The sequence below is a fragment of the Erythrolamprus reginae genome, chromosome 3, assembly GCF_031021105.1.
Source record: "Erythrolamprus reginae isolate rEryReg1 chromosome 3, rEryReg1.hap1, whole genome shotgun sequence".
NCBI lineage: Eukaryota > Metazoa > Chordata > Lepidosauria > Squamata > Dipsadidae > Erythrolamprus > Erythrolamprus reginae.
Genome location: NC_091952.1, coordinates 6,801,238 through 6,825,484, shown reverse-complemented (window position 1 = coordinate 6,825,484; position 24,247 = coordinate 6,801,238). Strand labels below are relative to the sequence as shown.

General features: G+C 45.8%; 1 protein-coding gene across 3 annotated transcripts in view; it reads left to right on the top strand.

Annotated features, from left to right (window-relative positions):
* UCKL1 (uridine-cytidine kinase 1 like 1) overlaps positions 1–23,736 on the top strand; it is a 79,157-nt gene extending 55,421 nt beyond the window's left edge. For all 3 annotated transcript variants that reach the window (XM_070744429.1, XM_070744430.1, XM_070744431.1), the window contains exons 9-15: positions 5,731–5,829; positions 7,057–7,150; positions 9,254–9,316; positions 10,694–10,816; positions 12,961–13,068; positions 16,529–16,685; positions 23,290–23,736. In XM_070744429.1, coding sequence (XP_070600530.1) covers positions 5,731–5,829; positions 7,057–7,150; positions 9,254–9,316; positions 10,694–10,816; positions 12,961–13,068; positions 16,529–16,685; positions 23,290–23,366 — 721 coding nt within the window. In that variant the 3' untranslated portion in view covers positions 23,367–23,736. The remainder of the gene's footprint in view (positions 1–5,730; positions 5,830–7,056; positions 7,151–9,253; positions 9,317–10,693; positions 10,817–12,960; positions 13,069–16,528; positions 16,686–23,289) is intronic.
* The last annotated feature ends 511 nt before the right edge of the window (positions 23,737–24,247 follow it).

Sequence of the window (24,247 nt, the reverse complement as noted above, 5' to 3'; positions counted from 1 at the left end):
CTAGATGGACCATGAGGTCTTTTTCTGCCGTCAGTCTTCTATGTTTCTATGTAACCTTTGGAGTAACATTCCAAGGAATGGATCCAACTTCTGGAGCAGTATTTGGCCTCTACCGGAAAGTTCTGGATCACCGTTCCGGTAGCGGAAATCGAGATGCGGCCACATCTCCGCATTCCTGACACATGCATATGTGCGCCCGCATGAGATTCTGCTTCTGCGCATGCTCAGGAAGCAAAATCTCGCATGAGGAGGCTCACGCATGCGAGATTTTGCTGGTTTATGGCTTTTTTTTTGCTTCTACGCATTTGCGAAAGCAAAGAAATCAGTGAAATCTCACATGCGCGAACATCTTTATGTGAGATTTGGCTTCTGCGCATGCACAGGAAGCCAAATTTCGTGCCAACGCATGCACCAGATGCATGCACACCTGCAGCGGCCACCAGAAACATGCCGGTAGCGCCGGCAACAGCAGCCCTTCACTGCTCTGGAGCTAACTTGATTAACTTGACCCATCAACGTCATGAGGTGATTCCACCATGGTTACGTTGTCCCCGTGGGCCTCTGAAGGTCCATTAACAGGGCTGGAAAGGAGAAGAAACCCAAGTCAGTGCTTCCATTCCAGATAGCCTCCATCTTAGGTGGCCTCAGGCACAGGTCTGTTTCTGAGGTAATTCAAGATGGCGGAATTCAGTAGAAGACAATGGAGGCTGCCTAGCAACCTTGTTGTTTTTAAGGGTGTGATCTCTTCACAGAGAAATATAACATGTAGTTGGGCCCTGTTCTGTCTCTTGAAAACGGAAGGCTTTTTGTGAGGTGAAACTTCATGTTGTAGGGCAGTGATGGCAAATCTTGTTTGGCTTGGGTGCCAAAAGGGTTTGCATGCCGCACGATAGTGTGCTTGTGCCTGCTCGCACCCATAATGCACTGCTCTCCCCTTGTGCATGTGCCCAACCCCACACTGCTCCTGCACATACGCACATGCCCCCCCACTCCCCCCACGCATGTTCACAGGCCTCACTCCATACTACCAGTAGGCCATTGGGCCATTTTTCACCATACCCAGGGTTCAGGAGGCTTTCCTCAAGCCTGAGGAGAGCCAAAATGGCAGAAAAGAAGGCCGAAAATCAACCAACCAGCCCACACATGTCCGCTGGAGCTGACGTAGGGCAACGCCTCATGTTCCCTCAGGTATGGCTTCGTGTGCCACCTGTGACATACGTGCCATAGGTTCGCCATCACAGTTACAGGGGACTCTTCAAGTATATTTTTTAATGGAAATCAAAAAAAAAGAGAGCCAAATTAAGTAATTTGGTGCGTTAATTGAGTGTCTATATATAGAGAGTTATATAGAGCGCTGGTGAAACCACATTTGGAATACTGTGTTCAGTTCTGGAGACCTCACCTACAAAAAGATATTGACAAAATTGAACGGGTCCAAAGACGGGCTACAAGAATGGTGGACGGTCTTAAGCATAAAACGTATCAGGAAAGATTTCATGAACTCAATCTGTATAGTCTGGAGGACAGAAGGAAAAGGGGGGACATGATCGAAACATTTAAATATGTTAAAAGGTCAAATAAGGTTCAGGAGGGAAGTGTTTTTAATAGGAAAGTGAACACAAGAACGAGGGGACACAAACTGAAGTTAGTTGGGTGAAAGACCAGAAGCAACGTGAGAAAATATTATTTCACTGAAAGAGTAGTAGATCCTTGGAACAAACTTCCAGCAGACGTGGTTGGTAAATCCACAGTAACTGAATTGAAACATGCCTGGGATAAACATATATCCATCCTAAGATAAAATACAGAAAATAGTATAAGGGCAGACTAGATGGACCAATATTATAATATTATTTTACTGAAATAATATTAATTATAACTAATTTCCTTAAATTTCTGTAAAAAAAAAAGGTAGTTTAAAAAAACATATCAAATAATAGATTTTTAAAAAAATGTCAACATGTTCAAATATGACGCCAAAAAGTCAAGTGTTTCCATTTTTTTGTCCACCCCCTGTAAGTCTAAGCATTATTGCTATTGCTAATTAATTAATTTATTTGTTGTATTTATATGCCGCTCATTCCAAAGCAGACTCAGACCGGCTAACAAATGCGATAAATACAATAATATTAAAATACAATCACAAATACATAATAAAATCAATAATAACGTTAAATAATTGCTTTAAAAGAACCATACACACACAGCAGTCAATCCTAATTCCAGGCCTAAATGAAAAGCCAGATCTTGATGGCTTTCCAGAAAATTGGTAGGGAGGAATTTCTGGGGGCAGTTGATTCCACAGGGTCGGGGCCACCACAGAGAAGGCTCTTCCCCGAGGTCCCGCCAACCGACATTGTTTGGCGGACGGGACCTGGAGAAGGCCGACTCTGTGGGCCCTTACTGGCCACAATGAGGTATTCCCCAGCCAGAAAATATTATCTACACCAGTGTTTCCCAACCTTGGCCACTTGAAGATATCTGGACTTCAACTCCCAGAATTCCCCAGCCAGCATTCGCTGGCTGGGGAATTCTGGGAGTTGAAATCCAGATATCTTCAAGTGGCCAAGGTTGGGAAACACTGATCTACACAACTGTGTTTTTTCTCAAGCTGGGCAACTTTAATATGTCTGGACTTCAACTCCCAGAATCCCCCCAGACGGCCATGAGATAATTTGAAACCAGCGATGCCAAATGGACCAAGAAGCAGATCCGATTCCCCTTGTTACACGCTATCGCTTTGAGAGAATTTTACAAACTTATTTGGGCTCCCGATGAATCCACATTGTTGGGATGTCTGTCTGTCCGTCTTGTCTCCCTGCTTGTCACTTTGAAACCAGTCTGGCTTTTGGGACACATCTGCTTTCGTTGGTGTGGGCGCTGTTCAAAAACAGCATCTTCTTTTTCTTGCAAAGTTTGGGGTTTGAGGGTGCGGAAGGAATCGGCGGGTGTCCTTCAGCCCAGCCCAACCAACCACACAGAATTGGCCGGGTGGCTGACCCGTTTCGTTCTCCCGGTTCGATTCCCGGTAACCTCCTTGGAGACAGGATAAGGGGGCAGTATCAGAATAAAAATCCAAATAAATTCTTTTTAGATGCCTGGCCCATCCTCTCCTCTTCACTCCTTCTGTCTCTCTTCCCTGTTATAATTATTGGCAGTCTGAATTTTGTCACCATCGTTCTCATCAAAATGTTTCTCCACCTTGTGGCCTGGGAATTGCCCTCTTCTGGAGAGCTGAGTCTTGCTTTCTCCCCAAAATTTGGGATTTTCCGCAAATTTTTGGGTTTTTTCTTGTAGACATTTCATGAGCCAGTGACGTAACGTCAGATCATTTAGTGCACTGATCTTCAAGAGAAACAACAACCTCGGAGATCACGAAGAACTCCTCCTCTTCTCTGCAAACCCCACTCCCTTCTAGCACTGATGATGTTACCTAGTTGGGTCATGAAAAGCTGCAAGATAATGACCAACTTCAGAGAGCACCAAGGACTCCAAATTTGGGGGGGAAAGCGAGATTCAACTGTCTAGAATATGGCAATTCCCTGGGCACAAGGTGCAGAAACAGCCTCACGATCCTCCTCCTCCTCTTTTCCTCCTCCTCCTCTTTTCCTCCTTCTTCTTCTCCTCTCTACCTCCTCCTCCTCATCTCCAGCTTCTCCTTTTCTCCTCCTTTTCCTCCTCCTCCTCTGATCCTTCTCATTCTCCTCCTCCTCTTCTCCACCTCCTCCTTTCCCCCCCCTCTCCTTTTCCTTTTATCCTCCTTTTCCTTCTCCCCCTCTCCTCCTCCTTTTCTCCTTCTGCTCCTCCTCCTCCTCTGATCCTTCTCATTCTCCTCCTCTTCTCCACCTCCTTTTCTCCTCTTCTCCTTCTCTTCCTCTTCCTCCTCCTCCTCCTCTTATCCTTCTCATTCTCCTGCTCCTCTTCTCTGCCTTTTCCTTTTCTCCTTCTTTTCCTCCTCCTCCTTTTCTTCTCCTCCTCTTCCTCCTCCTCCTCCTCTTATCCTTCTCATTCTCCTGCTCCTCTTCTCTTCCTCCTCCTCCTCTTCTCTGCCTTTTCCTTTTCTCCTTTTCCTCCTCCTCCTTTTCTCCTCCTTCTCCTCCTCCTCCTCTTCCTCCTCCTCTTATCCTTCTCATTCTCCTGCTCCTCTTCTCTTCCTTCTCCTCCTCTTCTCTTCCTCCTTTTCTTCTCCTCCTCCTCCTCCTCTTCCTCCTCCTCTTATCCTTCTCATTCTCCTGCTCCTCATCTCTTCCTCCTTCTCCGCCTCTTCTCCTTCTCCTCCTCTTCTCTTCCTCCTTTTCTCCTCCTCCTCCTCTTCCTCCTCCTCTTATCCTTCTCATTCTCCTGCTCCTCTTCTCTTCCTCCTCCTCCTCTTCTCCGCCTTTTCCTTTTCTCCTTCTTTTCCTCCTCCTCCTCTCCTCCTCCTTTTCTTCTCCTCCTCTTCCTCTTCCTCCTCCTCCTCCTCTTATCCTTCTCATTCTCCTGCTCCTCTTCTCTTCCTCCTCCTCCTCTTCTCCGCCTTTTCCTTTTCTCCTTCTTTTCCTCCTCCTCCTCTCCTCCTCCTTTTCTTCTCCTCCTCTTCCTCCTCCTCCTCTTCCTCTTCCTCCTCCTCCTCCTCTTATCCTTCTCATTCTCCTGCTCCTCTTCTCTTCCTCCTCCTCCTCTTCTCCGTCTTTTCCTTTTCTCCTTCTTTTCCTCCTCCTCCTCTCCTCCTCCTTTTCTTCTCCTCCTCTTCCTCCTCCTCCTCCTCTTCCTCCTCCTCTTATCCTTCTCATTCTCCTGCTCCTCTTCTCGTCCTCCTCCTCCTCTTCTCCGCCTTTTCCTTTTCTCCTTCTTTTCCTCCTCCTCCTCTCCTCCTCCTTTTCTTCTCCTCCTCTTCCTCCTCATCCTCTTCCTCCTCCTCCTCTTCCTCCTCCTTTTCTTCTCCTCTTCCTCCTCCTCCTCCTCTTCCTCTTCCTCCTCCTCTTATCCTTCTCATTCTCCTGCTCCTCTTCTCTTCCTCCTCCTCCTCCTCTTCTCCGCCTTTTCCTTTTCTCCTTCTTTTCCTCCTCCTCCTTTTCTTCTCCTCCTCTTCCTCCTCCTCCTCCTCTTATCCTTCTCATTCTCCTCCTCCTCTTCTCTACCTCCTCCTTTTCTCCTTCTCCTCCTCATCCTCTTCTTCTCATTCTCCTCTTCTCTTCCTCCTTCTCTTTCTCCTCCTCCTCTTATCCACCTCCTCCTTTTCTCCTCCTCTCCTCCTTCTCCTTTTCTCCACCTTCTCTTTTTCTCCTCCTTTTCCTTCTCCTCCTTTTCTCCTTCTCCTCCTCCTCTGATCTTTCTCATTCTCCTCCTTCTTCTCTCCTCTTTTCCTTCTTCTCTTTTCTCCTCCTCCTTCTCTCCTCCTCTTCCTTCTCCTCCTCCTCTTCTCCACCCTGCACTTCTTTCTAGCACATATGTTACCTAGTCGGGTCATGAAACGTCTCCAAGAAAGCTCGGAGAAGCAGCAAGGATCCCACAATTCACCCACGAACTTTTCAAAATGTACGACGTGGATCAACGTCGGATGCCTAATGCCTAAACTTGGGTGCAATGCCAGAGTTAAACCTGCACTTAGCTCAAAGAAGGGACTGAGACTTTTCCTTTGGATGGTCCAGGAAACATGGCCGGATGTCTGTGTGGTTAGTTTGGATGGGGAAAAGGAGACCTCGGAAAGATCTATCTTCAAGTTGACCTGTACTTCTCCTTCCTTTGCAGGGCGGCACTGGCTTCGGCTCACCAGTGCCACCCCCTTCCCAAGACCCTCAGTGTCCTGAAGAACACACCGCAGGTCAGGGGGATGCACACCATCATCAGGTGAGTGGTTGACCTCCGAGCTGTTGCAAATGTCCACCCTCTCCTTATTCTCCCTCCTTCAACTCTGCTATACAGTGGTGCCTCTACTTACGAACTTAATTCGTTCCGTGACCAGGTTCTTAAGTAGAAAGGTTTGTAAGAAGAAGCAATTTTTCCCATAGGAATCAATGTAAAAGCAAATAATACATGCGATTGGGGAAACCACAGGGAGGGTGGAGGCCCTGTTTCCTCCTAGGAGATTCCTAGAGAGGCCCCACAGAGGCTTCTCCTGCCTTTTCCAGCCCTGTTTCCTCCCAGGAGTCCTACAGAGGCCCCATGGAGGCTTCTCCTGCCTTTTCCGGCCCTGTTTCCTCCCAGGAGATTCCTAGAGAGGCCCCACGGAGAGTTCCTCCCCTTTTCCGGCCCTGTTTCCTCCCAGGAGAGTCCTAGAGAGGCCCCACGGAGGCTTCTCCTGCCTTTTCCGGCCCTGTTTCCTCCCAGGAGATTCCTAGAGAGGCCCCACGGAGAGTTCCTCCCCTTTTCCGGCCCTGTTTCCTCCCAGGAGAGTCCTAGAGAGGCCCCACGGAGGCTCACCTACAAAAAGATATTGATCAAATTGAACAGGCTACAAAAATGGTGGAAGGTCTAAACATAAACCTTACCAGGAAAGACTTCATGAACTCAATCTGTATAGTCTGGAGGGCAGAAGGGAAAGGGGGGACATGATCGAAACATTCAAATATATTAAAGGGTTAAATAATATTCAGGAGAGAAGTGTTTTTAATAGGAAAGTGAACACAAGAACAAGGGGACACAATCTGAGGTCAATTGGGGGAAAGATCAGAAGCAACTTGAGAAAATATTATTTGACTGCAAGAGTAGTAGATGCTTGGAACAAACTTCCAGCAGACGTGGTTGGTAAATCCACAGTCACTGAATTTAAACATGCCTGGGATAAACATAGATCCATCCTAAGATAAAATACAGGAAATAGTATAAGGTCAGACTAGATGGACCAGGAGGTCTCTTTCTGCCGTCAGTCTTCTATGTTTCTAAAACGGAGCTTGGGAGGGCCAGATCTAAGCATCCCGTGGGCCAAATCCGGCTACTGGACCTTGAGTTTGACACCCCTGCTCTTAATCTGCCTGTTTCATAAGCAGTGTGTCATCTCCCTGTCTCCAAAATTCATTCTCACACACCATTACACCCATTTTATGTCTCATCCTTTTTAAAAAAAATTCTTTCCAGAAACAAAGAGACAAGCCGGGATGAGTTTATTTTCTACTCCAAACGGTTAATGCGCCTTCTCATTGAGCACGCCTTATCCTTTCTGCCCTTCCAGGTAAGTAACTCATGAGAGAGAGACACAAAGGAAATTTCTGCTTTATAACTTGGTTTAAGGATGGAGACCTGAACATCATTAAACACACTGGGCCTTAACCCAGCAAAATGCAATTCAGTGGTGAGAAAAGTAAAGCGTTACTCTTAGGCAAGAAAAACCAAATGCACTGGTATAGAATAGGTGGTACCTGGCTCAATAGTATTAATTGCAAGAAGGATACTCAAATATTTTTATTTTTATTATTTATTTATTTATTCATTTGTCCAATACACAATACATATGGAAGAGAATAGACATGAAGTAATATACAGTGATACCTTGTCTTGCGAACTTAATCGGTTCAGGGACGAGGTTCTTAAGGTGAAAAGTTTGTAAGACGAAACAATGTTTCCCATAGGAATCAATGGAAAAGGGATTAATGCGTGCAAGCCCAAAATTTACCCCTTTTGCCAGCAGAAGCGCCCGTTTTTGCGCTGCTGGGATTCCCTTGAGGCTCCCCTCCATGGGAAACCCCACCTCTGGATTTCTGTGTTTTTGGGATGTTGCAGGGGAAACCCAGCATCGCAAAAACGAGTGCTTCGTTGGCAACGGAAGTCTGAAGGTGGGGTTTCCCAGCGAAGGGAGCATCAGTGAAATTGCAGCATCGCAAAAACACAGAAGTCCTCGAAACCCCACCTCCGGACTTCCGTGTTTTTGTGATGCTGCGATTTCGCTGAGGCTCCCATCGCTGGGAAACACCACCTCTGGACTTCTGTTGCCAGTGAAGCACCTTTTTTTGAGCTGCTGGGATTCTCCTGCAGCATCACAAAAACACGGAAGTCTGGAGGTGGGGTTTCCCATGGAAGGGAGCCTCAGGAGAATCCCAGAAGCACAAAAACAGGTGCTTCACTGGCAACAGAAGTCCGGAGGCGGGGCATCCCAGCGGCGGCGGTGGGATTGTAAGGTGAACATAGTTTGTAAGAAGAGGCAAAAAAATCTTATACCCCGGGTTTGTATCTCGAAAAGTTTGTATGACGAAGCGTTTGTAAGATGAGGTATCACTGTATATAAAGATAATATGTAAAAGTAGAGGAGAAGATATATGAAAGGAAGAAAATATATATGATATATGAGATAAAGGAAAGACAATTGGACAGGGGACGAAAGGCACACTAGTGCACTTATGTACACCCCTTACTGGCCTCTTAGGAACCTGGAGAGGTCAATCGTGGAGAGTCTAAGGGAGAAATGTTGGGGGTTAGGGGTTGACACTATTGAGTCCAGTAATAAGTTCCACGCGTTGACAACTCGATCGTTAAAATCATATTTTTTACAGTCGAGTTTGGAGCGGTTAAGTTTGAATCTGTTGTGTGCTCTTGTGTTGTTGTGGTTGAAGCTGAAGTAGTCATTGACCGGTAGCACATTGCAGCATATGATCTTGTGGGCAGTACTTAACTCGTGTTTTCGGCGTCATAGTTCTAAGCTTTCTAGACCCAGGATTGTTAGTCTGTTTTCGTAGGGTATTCTGTTTCGAGTGGAGGAGTGAAGGGCTCTTCTGGTGAAATATCTTTGGACGTTTTCAATAGTATTTAGAATAGAATAGAACAGAATAGAATTCTTTATTGGCCAAGTGTGATTGGACACACAAGGAATTTGCCTTGGTGCATATGCTCTCAGTGTACATAAAAATAAAATATACATTTGTCAAGAATCTTGAGGTACAACACTTAATGATTGTCATAGGGGTTAAATAAGCAATGAAGAAACAATCAATATTAATAAAAACCTTAGGATACAAGCAACAAGTTAGTCATACAGTCCTAAGTGGGAGGAAATGGGTGATAGGAATGATGAGAAAAAACTAGTAGAAATAGAAGTGCAGACTTAGTAAAAAGTCTGACAGTGTTGAGGGAATTATTTGTTCAGCAGAGTGAGGGCGTTCGGGGGAAAAACTGTTCTTGTGTCTATTTGTCTTGGTGTGCAGTGCTCTGTAGCGACGTTTTGAGGGTAGGAGTTGAAATAATTTGTGTCCAGGACGTGAGGGGTCAGTAAATATTTTTGATTATTTACGGTAAATCAGTAAATATTTACAATTGATTTATGCCATTCTCCTTTTGTTTCCAGAGCTGCACTGTCGAAACGCCGCAAGGCGAGGACTATGAAGGTTGTACATACCGTGGGAAGCAAGTAAGTCCCACCAGCAAGAGGTCCTTGAAAGAGAAATTGTGTGACCATTTGTTAGCACATGGTTGTTGGGTTTTTTTTTATGGATTGTTGGCACAAAATTTAGGTTCAGTCTAATTTTTGTAAGATCAGAGAACCTTGGGCAATTGTTAAAGGTTTTAGAGCAATGGCAGCAGAAATTCAGAGAAGAAATTGAAAATGCAAAGCTATAGAGCTACTCAAAAAAGGTAGGAAATGTAATGAAAATGCTCCTTCCCATCAGAAATTTGGTAATATCAGTATCCTCTTCTTTGTGGTTGTCTATGGCTAAAACTGGAATGCGAGAGAAAGAAAGAAAGAAAGAAAGAAAGAAAGAAAGAAAGAAAGAAAGAAAGAAAGAAAGAAAGAAAAGATTGATTTGAAAATAGTTTTAAGTATTTTTATAATTGTGTAGGACCACTGAATGCACTTGGGTTATGTCTGGGCTAATTTAATTTGATACGTTTTAAATTTGGTTTTTCAACATTGCCCAAAATCGCTGTATTGTGAGATGGGGGAAGGAAGGGAAGGGAAGGGAAAGGAGATGGAAATAGAAAGGAAAGAAGGGGGAAATGGAGGGAAAGGAGGAAGGAAAGCGAGAAGTAAAAGAAGGAGGGAGGGAAGGGGAGAAGGGAAGGAAGGAAGCCAGGAAGGAAGCCAGGAAGGAAGGAAGGAAGCCAGGAAGGAAGGAAGGAAGCCAGGAAGGAAGGAAGGAAGGAAGGAAGACCTTAAGGGACGGGGGGATGGAGGGAGGGAGGGAAGGAAGGAAGGAGAGAGGGAGGAAGGAAGGAAGGAGAGATGGAGGGGAGAAAGGGAGGGAGAGGAAGGGAAGAAGGAAGGAAGGGAAGAAGGAAGGGAGGGGGAAGGAAGGAAGGGACATGGAAGGGAGGGAAGGGGTAAAGGGAGGGAAAGGAAGGAAAGGAGGAAGGAAAGAGAAGGAAGAATGGGAAGGAGAGAAGGAGAGGGAGAGAGAGAGAGGGAAGGAAGGAAGGAAGGAGATTATAATGAGAGTGAGGAAGGGTATCAGGTAAGCAATGAACTACAGATGTCATAGTGTTATGTTTATATAAGTGACACTTTTGGGGTTCTATAGAGGGAATAGTTGCTTGCCCACCTCAGAAAATGGGGTGGGTTATTTTTTCTTTTGGCTTGTTATTATTATTATTTATTAGATTTGTAAGCCGCCCCAAATCTTCGGAGAAGGGCGGCATGCAAATCTAATAAATAATAATAATAACAAGCCAAAATAAGAAGAAAAAACCCACCCCATTTTCTGAGCTTTTACCTAAGCCGGAGAAGATGGCAAGCAAGGAGGATCTGCTTCTCCGAAATGCTGTTATAGTGGCCCCTTCCCTCTTCCAGATCACGGGGGTCTCCATTCTGAGGGCCGGAGAGACCATGGAGCCAGCGCTGAGGGCCGTTTGCAAGGATGTCCGGATCGGCACCATCCTCATTCAGACGAATCGATACACGGGGGAGCCTGAGGTAGAGTGCTCCAATGATGAGGAAGCCCAAGAATGATTTATGGCCCCTTTATGACGGTTGTTCATGCTTTATTTATTTGTTAGATTTAGCCTCTCACCTTTCCACAACCTTAGGAACTTTAAGATAGGTGGACTTCAACTCCCAGAATTCCACCGCGAGCCATGCTCAGTCCATAATAATAATAATAATAATAATAATAATAATAATAATAATAATAATAATAATATTTTAAAAAATACAAAATCCAGCATAGTGATCTCATTTGCTGTGTTGTATTGACATAATAATAATAATAATAATAATAATAACAACAACAACAACAACAGCAACAACAACAGAGTTGGAAGGGACCTTGGAGATCTTCTAGTCCAACCCCCTGCTTAGGCAGGGAACCCTACACTACTTCAGGTTATCCAACATCTTCTTTAAAACTTCCAGTGTTGGAGCATTCAGAACCTCTGGAGGCACGTCATTCCACTGATTAATTGTTCTCACTGTCAGAAAATTTCTCTTTAGTTCTAAGTTACTTCTCTCCTTGTTTAGTTTCCATCCATTGCTTCTTGTTTTACTCCCAGGTGCTTTGGACAATAGCTTGACTCCCTCTTCTTTGTGGCAACCTCTGAGATATTGGAAGACTGCTATCGTGTCTCCCCTGGTCCTTCTTTTCATTAAACTAGCCATGCCCAATTCCTGCAACTGTTCTTCATATGTTTTAGTCTCCAATCCCCTAATCATCTTTGTTGCTGTTCTCTGCACTTTTTCTACAGTCTCAACCAATGTTCCCTCTAATTTTTTTCCGGTGTGGGCAGAAAAGTATAGTGTCTGAGCGGTAGTCCCTTCGGGACTGAGCGGCATAGAAGTATAAATAAATTAATTAATTAATTAATTAATTAATTAATTCCCTTCTTTTTTATTAAAAGAAATTAATAATGAAACAAAACCATCTCTCTCTCTTTTTTTTTCTTTCTCTCTCTCTCCCCTCTTGCTCTTTCTCTCTTTTTCTCACTTTCTCCCTCTTTCTTTCTATCTGGCTCTGTCTGTTGCTCTCTCTCTCTCTCTTTCTCTCTTTCTCTCTCTCTTTCTCTCTCCCTCTTTCTTTCTACCTCGCTCTGTTGCTCTCTCTCTCTCTCTTTCTCTCTTGCTATCACTTTCTCTCTCTTTTTCTCTCTTTCTCTCTCCCTCTTTCTTTCTACCTCGCTCTGTCTGTTGCTCTCTCTCTCTCTTGTTCTCTCTTTCTCTCTCTTCCTTTCTTCTCTGGAGGCCATGGAAAGTTTTTCTTATTTTAAGGAGTATCGGAAGCGCTTGGGCAAAGCACTCCAAGCGAAGGGGCTGCGACTCGAGAGGGGAGGGGCGGGCACTCCCGGAGCGCTCAGAGAAAACCCTCTCATAGCCTGGGAGCGCTTCGGGAACACCTGCCCCGCCCCTCTCGCAGCCCCTTCGCTAGTGGCGGAATGAAGAAGAGGAGAAGCCCGCAGCCACCACCGCTACGGGAGGAGCCGCGCCCCAAGGCGGGAGGTGGAGGAGAAGAAAGAGGATCGGGCAGGCAGTGGCATGAGGCCAGAGGCACAAGGGGTCCGGAGGCGCCTGGGGCGGGGGGCAGGGAGCATTGGCACCAGCACTGGCACAGCCGCGGGGGGGCGGGCGGCGTCTCCTGTTGCGCAGCCTTAGAAAAGACTGCGCGGGAAGTTGTTTTGGGGCGCGCGGCCATGCACTTTAGAGGGTACAGTGGTCTCAACATCCTTTTTGCATCGTGGTGACCAAAACTAAACGCAAGATTCCAAGTGTTGCCTGACCAAGACCTTATAAAGTGGTATTAACCCTTCACGTGATCTTGATTCTCTCCCTCTGTTCATGCAGCCTAGAACTCTGTGGCTTTTTTGGCAGCTGCTGGACACAACTGGCTTTTATTTAAATGGTTGTCCACTAGGACTCCAAGATCCCTCTCACAGTTCCTACTGTTGAGCAATGTACCACTTGTATCACTTTTGTAACAATGTATCACTTTTTTCAGTCCTGTTGTAACTTTGAATGGTCACTAAATGGGCTGCTATAAGTCGAGGACTAATTGTACATAAATAAATATCTAAATAAATCTCTCGGCCACCCCTTGCTTGCACCCTAATGGTCTTTCTCTTCCCTTCCAGCTACACTATCTGAGACTCCCAAAGGACATCAGTGAAGACCACGTGATTTTGATGGACTGCACCGTCTCCACGGGCGCAGCAGCCATGATGGCCGTGAGGGTGTTGCTGGTAAGGGGATTGAGAACCTGGGTGGTCCTCGACTTACAACGGGTTGGTTAGCAGTCGTTCAGCATTACAACGAACTTCCATTGGGGGATGCTTATGACTTGGGTTCCAATGTACAGGCAGACCCCGATGTACTGAGCCCAAAAAATTTGTGTTGTTAATTAAAACCACTGTTAAGTGAATTTTGCCCTATTCCATCTTTCTGATCATAGTTGTTAAGTGAATTGTTGGTTGTTGGTTTATGGATTTCACTTCCAGAAGAGGTCATGACAGCTTTCAGCATGGATAGCTTCAAGGCAGGATTAGACAGATTCATGGAGGCCAAGTGTATCCATGGTGGCTATTGAAACGGATGTCCATGTGCCGCCTCTATGTTGGTTGAGGCAGGCAAGATTCCCTTGGGTACCACTTGTTGGGGGTCGAGGGAAAGGGAGGGTTCTGCCTTCTCTTTCTGCTCAAGACCCCCATGGACAATTGGTGGGCCACTGTGACACAGAATGCTGGACTCGATGGGCTTCGGCCTGATTCAGCAGGGCTCTTCTTAGGTTCTTATATTCTTACTTTAGAATGGAAGGGAAGGGGAGAAGAGAAGATAAAATATGGAATGGAATAGAATAGAATAGAATTAGTAATAATAGAAATTATTATTATTGTATTGACAGTTCTGTGTTAGCAAAAACTTCAGAAGCAAAGGATTTAGGGGTAGTGATTTCTGACAGTCTCAAAATAGGTGAACAGTACAGTCAGGCGGTAGGGAAAGCAAGTAGGATGCTTGGCTGCATAGCTAGAGGTATAACAAGCAGGAAGAGGGAGATTATGATCTGGCTATATAGAGCGCTGGTGAGACCACATTTGCAATACTGTGTTCAGTTCTGGAGACCTCACCTACAAAAAGATATTGACAAAATTGAACGGGTCCAAAGACGGGCTACAAGAATGGTGGAAGGTCTTAAGCATAAAACATATCAGGAAAGACTTAATGAACGCCATCTGTATAGTCTGGAGGACAGAAGGAAAAGGGGGGACATGATCGAAACATTTAAATATGTTAAAGGGTTAAATAAGGTCCAGGAGGGAAGTGTTTTTAATAGGAAAGTGAACACAAGAACAAGGGGACACAATCTGAACTTAGTTGGGGGAAAGATCAAAAGCAACATGAGAAAATATTATTTTACTGAAAGAGTAGTAGATCCTTGGAACAAACTTCCAGGAGACGTGGTAGATAAATCCACAGTAACTGAATTTAAACATGCCTGGGATAAACATATATCCATCCTAAGATAAAATACAGAAAATAATATAAGGGCAGACTAGATGGACCATGAGGTCTTTTTCTGCCGTCAGTCTTCTATGTTTCTATGTTTCTATTAGGGGCAAAAGGCTGACTCTGTAAACCACTTAGGGAGGACTGTAAAACACCATGAAGTCTTTAAGCCTATTCAACCTTTTTTTTACGATTCCTCAATACTTAATTCCTTGCGGGGTGGAATCTGGGCAACTGAATGAATTAGGTCCCGCAGAGTTGGCCTTCTCCAGGTCCCGTCAACTAAACAATGCCATATGGTGGGACCCAGGGGAAGAGCCTTCTCTGTGGCGGCCCTGACCCTTTGGAACCAACTCCCCCCAGATATCAGAGTTGCCCCCACCCTCCTTGCCTTTCATAAAGCTCTTAAGACCCATCTTTGTCATCAGGCATGGGGGAACTGACACATCTCCCCTGGCCCTATACAGTTTATACATGGAATGTTTGTGTGTGTGTTTGCTTTTAATAATGGGGTTTTTAGTGTTTTTTAAATTATTAGATTTGTTTTTTACATTGTTCTTGTTATTGTTGTGAGCCGCCCCGAGTCTGCAGAGAGGGGCAGCATACAAATCTAATAAATAATAATAATTATAATAATAATAATAATAATAATAATAATAATAATAATAATAATAATAATAATAATAATAATAATAATATTTGCTGCCCGGATGCCCTTCCTTGTCTCCAACATGGAGTTTTTTTTTGTTTTGTTTTTTTTTTGCAAATCTTTTTATTGTTTTATAGATACATATATCACAATTTGTTTATACAGTTTACAGGTCTTATCCAACTTTTTTACCGGTTACAGTTGTTATATGGATAATAATAACTTAATACTATGCAATGCAAAACAGGGTAAAAACATTCAAATGGTATTTTCATTTTTTTTTTAAGGTTTGTACTGCTATTTTGTATAAGGTTATACAAATCTTTTCCTTTGAATCCACTCGTGCCAATTGTTCCACATGCTTTTAGATTCGTTGATTCTGTTTCCCTTAAGTAGGTTTGTCAATTTATCCATTTCTGCACATGTATATATTTTTTCTATTATTAAATTTATATTGGGGGTCTGTTTGTTCTTCCATGTTTGCGCGATTGCAATTCTTGTAGCTGTATTTATGTGAGTCACTAAAAAAAGGGTTTGTTTCGAGTAAGATTTTTTCCAAATTCCGAGTAGCATCCCCTCCGGTGAGTACTCTATTTCCTCCTTCGTGATTTCCTTTAACCATTTGTAAATTGTTTCCCAAATTTTTTGGATTTTAGGGCAGGACCACCACATATGGAAGAAAGTTCCTTTTTCTTTATTGCATTTCCAACATACATTTTGTAGTGCTGGGTAAATTTTGGCAAGTCTTGCCGGTGGTAGATACCACCTGTAAAATAGTTTGTAATAGTTTTCTTTATAGGCTGATGATAGGGTGATTTTGGTTATTGTATTCCATGTTTTCTCCCATTCTGCTATATGGATTTTTCTTTGTAGGTTTTTCTCCCAGGCTACCATTGGATTTTTAATCATCTCTTTTTCTTTCTCGTGTTCTAATAAAATCTGGTATAGTTTAGTTATCTGTTTTTCAGCGTTTCCTGTTAAGATCTTGTCTAGAGTTTGGGTGGAATTTGCTATACCTGGTATTTGTTTATCCTTATTATATCTTGATTTTATTTGCATATATGTCCACTCGTCCATCCTATAATTTTGTATTTCCAATTCTTGTTTAGTTTTAATTTCTCCATTTGGATGTAAAATATCTTTATATTTTATGGTCTTGGTAGGGTCTATTAAATTCGGATATACTATGGCTTCCATGGTAGATAGCCATCTAGGAATTTTGTTGTAAAATTTTCTTTTAGTCTCATACCAGGTTTTAAGGAGAGATTTTCTTATCATGTGTTTGTTAAAGACAGTTTGTTTTTGTTTATCGTCTTTCCATAAATAGGCATGCCACCCCAACTGTAGATCATGGCCCTCAAGTACCAGTATTCTTTTATTAGTAAGATTAATCCACTCCTTTAGCCATCCAACATGGAGTTTTATTCTGCAGATAGATTATCTGTGTGTCCATAGAGAAAAAGATCTCCTAAGTGCTATTGCTGCCTGCAAACCGGAAAGTAAATCTAGGAATGAAAGAGAGGCTGAAGTCCCTTCTTGGTTTCCTTTAGGATCACGAGGTTCCAGAGGATAAGATTTTTCTTCTGTCCTTGCTGATGGCCGAGATGGGCGTCCACTCCGTCGCTTACGCCTTCCCGCAAGTCAAGATCATCACAACGGCTGTGGACAAGGAAGTGAACGAGCTTTTCCGCATCATCCCCGGTATTGGTGAGTGGTTCCATCAGGGGTGTGAAATAATGATGGTCCTAAGACACGGACGGATGGGAGGATCTAAGGCAGTGATGGCGAACCTATGGCACAGGTGCCACAGGTGGGACACGGAGCCATATCTGCTGACAAGGAAGCTGTTGCCCTAGCTCAGCTTCAACATTATTATTATTTTATTATTATTTATTGGATTTGTATGCCGCCCCTCTCCGTAGACAATCCAATTAATAAAAACAACTAAAAAACCCTTATTATAAAAAACCAAAGATACACACAAACATACCATGCATAACTTGTAATGGCCTACGGGGAAAGGATAACTTAACTCCCCCATGCCTGGCGACAAAGGTGGGTCTTAAGTAATTTGCGAAAGACAAGGAGGGTGGGGGCCGTTCTGGGGGAGTTGATTCCAGAGGGCCGGGGCCGCCACAGAGAAGGCTCTTCCCTTGGGGCCCGCCAAACGACATTGTTGGCAAGGCTCTGGGAGGGCGCTTTTGGTTTCCAAAGAGCCTCTGAGGAGATGATGGAGAGTGTTTTTACTCTCCCTGAACACAATACTGTGTTCAATTCTGGAGACCTCACCCACAAAAATATATTGATAAAATTGAACAGGTCCAAAGACAGGCTACAAAAATGGTGGAAGGTCTTAAGCATAAAACGTATCAGGAAAGACTTAATGAACTCAATCTGTATAGTCTGAAAGACAGAAGGGAAAGGGGGACATGATCAAAACATTTAAATATGTGAAAGGGATAAATAAGGTTCAGGAGGGAAGTGTTTTTAATAGGATACTAGAACAAGGGGACACAATCTGAGTTTAGTTGGGGGAAAGATCAAAGGCAACGTGAGAAAATATTATTTTACTGAAAGAGTAGTAGATGCTTGGAACAAACTTCCAGCAGACGTGATTGGTAAATCCACAGTCACTGAATTTAAACCTGCCTGGGCTAAACATAGATCCATCCTAAGATAAAATACAGGAAATCGTTGACTAGATCAGAGGTCCCCAACCGCCGGTCCACGGACCGGCACCGGGCCGTTGGGGGTTTTCAGCCGGTCCGCGGCGCCAGGGCCCCCTCGGCCTTTCCGCACCACCAGCGGCGCTCCCCCCGCCAGCCAGCCAAGCCCCGCGCCCGCCGGAACCGGCTCCTCGCTCTCCCCCCGCCGCCCGCCGCGTTTGCAGGAGGTGGGGAGGGTCGGGCGGCCCGCCAAGGCCAGGAGGGACGCCGCTGCCCCCCCTTCCCTCTCTCCACCCGCCGCTGCACCTCCTTGACGCCGAGAGGAAATGCCGGCAAAGGCTTTTCTCAGCGGAGGTCTTCAATGTCGGGGGCGCACGGGCGGTTGCACGCGCTCCCTATCTCCCTGCTAGCCCACTCGGAGTATTCAAAATAAGAAAAACCTTTGCCGGCGAAGGCTTTTCTTATTTTGAATATTCCGAGTGGGCTAGCAGGGAGATAGGGAGCGCGCGCAACCGCCCGTTCTCCCCCGACATTCAATATCACCTTCGTCGGCCCCACCTCTCCTGCAAACCCCCTTGCTGAGAGCCCGGGGCGAAAGTGCTCTCGCAAAGGTGAGGCGGGCAGGGCGTGCGCGCGTCACCGCTGAGAAGAACGGAGAACGAGAGTGAGTGATAGCAACAGACAGCAAGATAGAGAGAAAGTGAGAAAGAGAGAGTGAGAGAAAGGGGGGGAGAAAGAGATAGCAAGAGAGAGAACAAGAGAGAGAAAGAGCGTGAGAAAGAAAACAAGAAAGAGTGAGAGAGAGAGAGAAAGCAAAAGAGACAGAAAGAAAACAAGAGAGAGAAAGTGAGAAGAAGAGAGAGAAAGAGGGGGAGAGAGAGAGAAAGAGAGGGAGAGGGAGAAAGAGAGAGGGAGAGGGGGGAGAGATAGCAAGAGAGGGAGAGAGAGAAAGAGAGAGGGAAAGGGGGGAGAGATAGCAAGAGAGGGAGAGAGAGAAAGAGAGAGGGAAAGGGGAGAGAGGGGGCATTGAATTATGAGTGTAGACATTCGTGTGCAATAGTGTGCGCCCACACTCTTTCAGCACCCAAGGGAAAAAAGGTTTGCCATCACTGATCTAAGGAAAAAAAACTGGTCGGAGTGTAAAGAAATATAGGCCATCCTCAACTTACAACGGTTCATTTAGTGACTGTTTGAAGTGACAATAGCACTAGGAAAACGTGACTTATGACTGTTACACACTTAACCCCCATTGCAGCACCCCGTGCAGTCATGTGATCAAAATTCGGAGGTTTGGCAACTATGGTGGGATTCAGCCAGTTCGGGCCCGTTCAAGAAAACCAGTAGTTAAATTGCTGGCTGGCCCTTCCCAGTGAAGGGCCGCTCGTCTTCGGCGCTACCATTGTGCCCTCCGCAGCTGTCGCGAGTGTGTGTATGTCTGGCAGTTGTGCAAGCACCCGTCGGTGTGAGATTTGGCTTCTGCAAGCAAAATCTCGTGTGAGGATGCGCGCATGAGTGAGGGTTCAGCCATTTCCGCCGATATTTTTCTTCCACGCATACAGAGAAGCCAAAAATAGGAGAAAATTGTCAAAATCTCACGCGAGCGTCCTCATACAAAATTTCACTTACTGCGAATGTGCAGAAGCCAAGTCTCACATGGGGGCAGAGGTACGCATTGGGGACATGCAGATGCATGCACATCCCGGAATTTCCTACCGGGACTACACACTGGACCATGTAACTAGCAGCCCATTACTGACGTTCCCCTCAGCGCCCCTTCCAGGAGTCCCCACGTGCTCCATTTTGGCTCCCAGAAAACTAAAGGAGGCCTAGTAGGCCCAAAATGGAGCGTTTTCATTTCTTCTCCCAGGAGGCTGCATGGAGGCCTACTAGGCCCAAAATGGAGCGCGTTCATTCTCTCTCCCAGGAGGCTGCATAGAGGCCTACTAGGCCCAAAATGGAGCGCTTTCATTTTCTCTCCGAGGAGGCTGCATGGAGGCCTACTAAGCCCAAAATGGAACACTTTCGTTTTCTCTCCCAGGAGGCTGCATGGAGGCCTACTAGGCCAAAAATGGAGCGTTTTCATTTTCTCTCTTAGGAGGCTGCATGGAGGCCTACTAGGCCCAAAATGGAGCCCTTTCGTTTTCTCTCCCAGGAGGCTGCATGGAGGCCTACTAGGCCCAAAATGGAGCGTTTTCATTTTCTCTCTTAGGAGGCTGCATGGAGGCCTACTAAGCCCAAAATGGAGCACTTTCGTTTTCTCTCCCAGGAGGCTGCATGGAGGCCTACTAGGCCCAAAATGGAGCGTTTTCATTTTCTCTCTTAGGAGGCTGCATGGAGGCCTACTAGGCCCAAAATGGAGCCCTTTCGTTTTCTCTCCCAGGAGGCTGCATGGAGGCCTACTAGGCCCAAAATGGAGCGTTTTCATTTTCTCTCTTAGGAGGCTGCATGGAGGCCTACTAAGCCCAAAATGGAGCACTTTCGTTTTCTCTCCCAGGAGGCTGCATGGAGGCCTATTAGGCCCAAAATGGAGTGCTATCATTTTCTCTCCCAGGAGGCTGCATGGAGGCCTACTAGGCCCAAAATGGAACCTTTCATTTTTCTCTCCCAGGAGGCTGCATGGAGGCCTACTAGGCCCAAAATGGAGCGTTTTCATTTTCTCTCTTAGGAGGCTGCATGGAGGCCTACTAGGCCCAAAATGGAGCGTTTTCATTTTCTCTTGTAGGAGGCTGCATGGAGGCCTACTAGGCCCAAAATGGAACCTTTCATTTTTCTCTCCCAGGAGGATGCATGGAGGCCTACTAGGCCCAAAATGGAGCGTTTTCATTTTCTCTTGTAGGAGGCTGCATGGAGGCCTACTAGGCCCAAAATGGAGCGCTTTCATTCTCTCTCTTAGGAGGCTGCATGGAGGCCTACTAGACCCAAAATGGAGTGCTATCATTTTCTCTCCCAGGAGGCTGCATGGAGGCCTACTAGACCCAAAATGGAACCTTTCATTTTTCTCTCCCAGGAGGCTGCATGGAGGCCTACTAGGCCCAAAATGGAACCTTTCATTTTTCTCTCCCAGGAGGCTGCATGGAGGCCTACTAGGCCCAAAATGGAGCGTTTTCATTTTCTCTCTTAGGAGGCTGCATGGAGGCCTACTAGCCCCAAAATGGAGCACTTTCGTTTTCTCTCCCAGGAGGCTGCATGGAGGCCTACTAGGCCCAAAATGGAGTGCTATCATTTTCTCTCCCAGGAGGCTGCATGGAGGCCTACTAGACCCAAAATGGAACCTTTCATTTTTCTCTCCCAGGAGGCTGCATGGAGGCCTACTAGGCCCAAAATGGAACCTTTCATTTTTCTCTCCCAGGAGGCTGCATGGAGGCCTACTAGGCCCAAAATGGAGCGTTTTCATTTTCTCTCTTAGGAGGCTGCATGGAGGCCTACTAGGCCCAAAATGGAGCACTTTCGTTTTCTCTCCCAGGAGGCTGCATGGAGGCCTACTAGGCCCAAAATGGAGCATTTTCATTTTCTCTCTTAGGAGGCTGCATGGAGGCCTACTAAGCCCAAAATGGAGGACTTTCGTTTTCTCTCCAAGGAGGCTGCATGGAGGCCTACTAGGCCCAAAATGGAGTGTTTTCATTTTCTCTCCCAGGAGGCTGCATGGAGGCCTACTAGGCCCAAAATGGAGCGTTTTCATTTTCTCTCTTAGGAGGCTGCATGGAGGCCTACTAGGCCCAAAATGGAGCGCTTTCATGCTCTCTCTTAGGAGGCTGCATGGAGGCCTACTAGGCCCAAAATGGAGTGCTATCATTTTCTCTCCCAGGAGGCTGCATGGAGGCCTACTAGACCCAAAATGGAACCTTTCATTTTTCTCTCCCAGGAGGCTGCATGGAGGCCTACTAGGCCCAAAATGGAACCTTTCATTTTTCTCTCCCAGGAGGCTGCATGGAGGCCTACTAGGCCCAAAATGGAGCGTTTTCATTTTCTCTCTTAGGAGGCTGCATGGAGGCCTACTAGCCCCAAAATGGAGCGTTTTCATTTTCTCTCTTAGGAGGCTGCATGGAGGCCTACTAGGCCCAAAATGGAGCACTTTCGTTTTCTCTCCCAGGAGGCTGCATGGAGGCCTACTAGGCCCAAAATGGAGCATTTTCATTTTCTCTCTTAGGAGGCTGCATGGAGGCCTACTAAGCCCAAAATGGAGGACTTTCGTTTTCTCTCCAAGGAGGCTGCATGGAGGCCTACTAGGCCCAAAATGGAGTGTTTTCATTTTCTCTCCCAGGAGGCTGCATGGAGGCCTACTAGGCCCAAAATGGAGCGTTTTCATTTTCTCTCTTAGGAGGCTGCATGGAGGCCTACTAGGCCCAAAATGGAGCGCTTTCATGCTCTCTCTTAGGAGGCTGCATGGAGGCCTACTAGGCCCAAAATGGAGTGCTATCATTTTCTCTCCCAGGAGGCTGCATGGAGGCCTACTAGACCCAAAATGGAACCTTTCATTTTTCTCTCCCAGGAGGCTGCATGGAGGCCTACTAGGCCCAAAATGGAACCTTTCATTTTTCTCTCCCAGGAGGCTGCATGGAGGCCTACTAGGCCCAAAATGGAGCGTTTTCATTTTCTCTCTTAGGAGGCTGCATGGAGGCCTACTAGCCCCAAAATGGAGCACTTTCGTTTTCTCTCCCAGGAGGCTGCATGGAGGCCTACTAGGCCCAAAATGGAGTGCTATCATTTTCTCTCCCAGGAGGCTGCATGGAGGCCTACTAGACCCAAAATGGAACCTTTCATTTTTCTCTCCCAGGAGGCTGCATGGAGGCCTACTAGGCCCAAAATGGAACCTTTCATTTTTCTCTCCCAGGAGGCTGCATGGAGGCCTACTAGGCCCAAAATGGAGCGTTTTCATTTTCTCTCTTAGGAGGCTGCATGGAGGCCTACTAGGCCCAAAATGGAGCACTTTCGTTTTCTCTCCCAGGAGGCTGCATGGAGGCCTACTAGGCCCAAAATGGAGCATTTTCATTTTCTCTCTTAGGAGGCTGCATGGAGGCCTACTAAGCCCAAAATGGAGGACTTTCGTTTTCTCTCCAAGGAGGCTGCATGGAGGCCTACTAGGCCCAAAATGGAGTGTTTTCATTTTCTCTCCCAGGAGGCTGCATGGAGGCCTACTAGGCCCAAAATGGAGCGTTTTCATTTTCTCTCTTAGGAGGCTGCATGGAGGCCTACTAGGCCCAAAATGGAGCGCTTTCATGCTCTCTCTTAGGAGGCTGCATGGAGGCCTACTAGGCCCAAAATGGAGTGCTATCATTTTCTCTCCCAGGAGGCTGCATGGAGGCCTACTAGGCCCAAAATGGAACCTTTCATTTTTCTCTCCCAGGAGGCTGCATGGAGGCCTACTAGGCCCAAAATGGAACCTTTCATTTTTCTCTCCCAGGAGGCTGCATGGAGGCCTACTAGGCCCAAAATGGAACCTTTCATTTTTCTCTCCAAGGAGGCTGCATGGAGGCCTACTAGGCCCAAAATGGAGCGCTTTCATTTTCTCTCCCAGGAGGCTGCATGGAGGCCTTCTAGGCCCAAAATGGAGTGCGGCGGTGTGGGGATGTGGTCCTGCACCCCCAGTCCATTTTCATTCCCAAGAGGTTTAATTGAATCTCATGGTCTCTCTTGTTGTTTTCTAGGAAATTTTGGAGACCGTTACTTCGGCACAGACGCCCCGCCAAATTGGAGCGACGAGGAAGACACCTTGGATACTTGACCGCGTCTCTTGTCTAGAAACTTCCCTGAAGGAGTGGCAGATTCCGCAACCCAGACGTTGACCAGCGCCTTCTTGCACTCCTCCGTAAATCTCCAGTCGCTTATAAAAAAAAGAATATTTTGGCAATGCAGATGCTCATATTTTCTCCTGCTTCGTTTTTGCCTCCGAAGTTGAAGGAGTATTTTTTAAGGAGGGGGGGGGGTTGGTGGGGTAAGAGAACGGCTCCGGCCTGTGGTTTTGTTTTTGTAAAATATGCACGAGTGTCTTTGTGTCCAGAAGCAGTTTATTTTAATTTTTAAAAAGAAATAATATAACTTATTTTATTAAAAAAAAATAACGCCACTTCCTTGGCAAAACTGTGAAGACTTCACTCTGGTGTCTTGTTATTCCTTACTCAAGATAGCTTTATATTTATTTTATTTATTTTATTTATTCATTTGTCCAATACACAAATACATAGGAAGAAAAATAGACATCTAGTAATACATATAAGGGTAAAGTGAACTTAGAGGAGAGGATATATGAAAGAAAGAAAATATATATGATAAATGAGAGAAAGGAAGGACAGTTGGACAGGGGACGAAAGGCACACCAGTGCACTTATGTACGCCCTTTACTGGCCTCTTAGGAACCTGCAGAGGTCAATCGTGGAGAGTCTAAGGGAGAAGTGTTGGGGGTTAGGGGTTGACACAATTGAGTCCGGTAATGAGTTCCACGCTGCAATAACTCGATTGTTGAAATCATATTTTTTACAGTCAAATTTGGAGCGGTTCGTATTAAGTTTGAATCTGTTTCGTGCTCTTGTATTATTGCGGTTGAAGCTGAAATAGTCATTGACCGGTAGGACGTTGCAGCATATGATCTTGTGGGCAATACTCAAA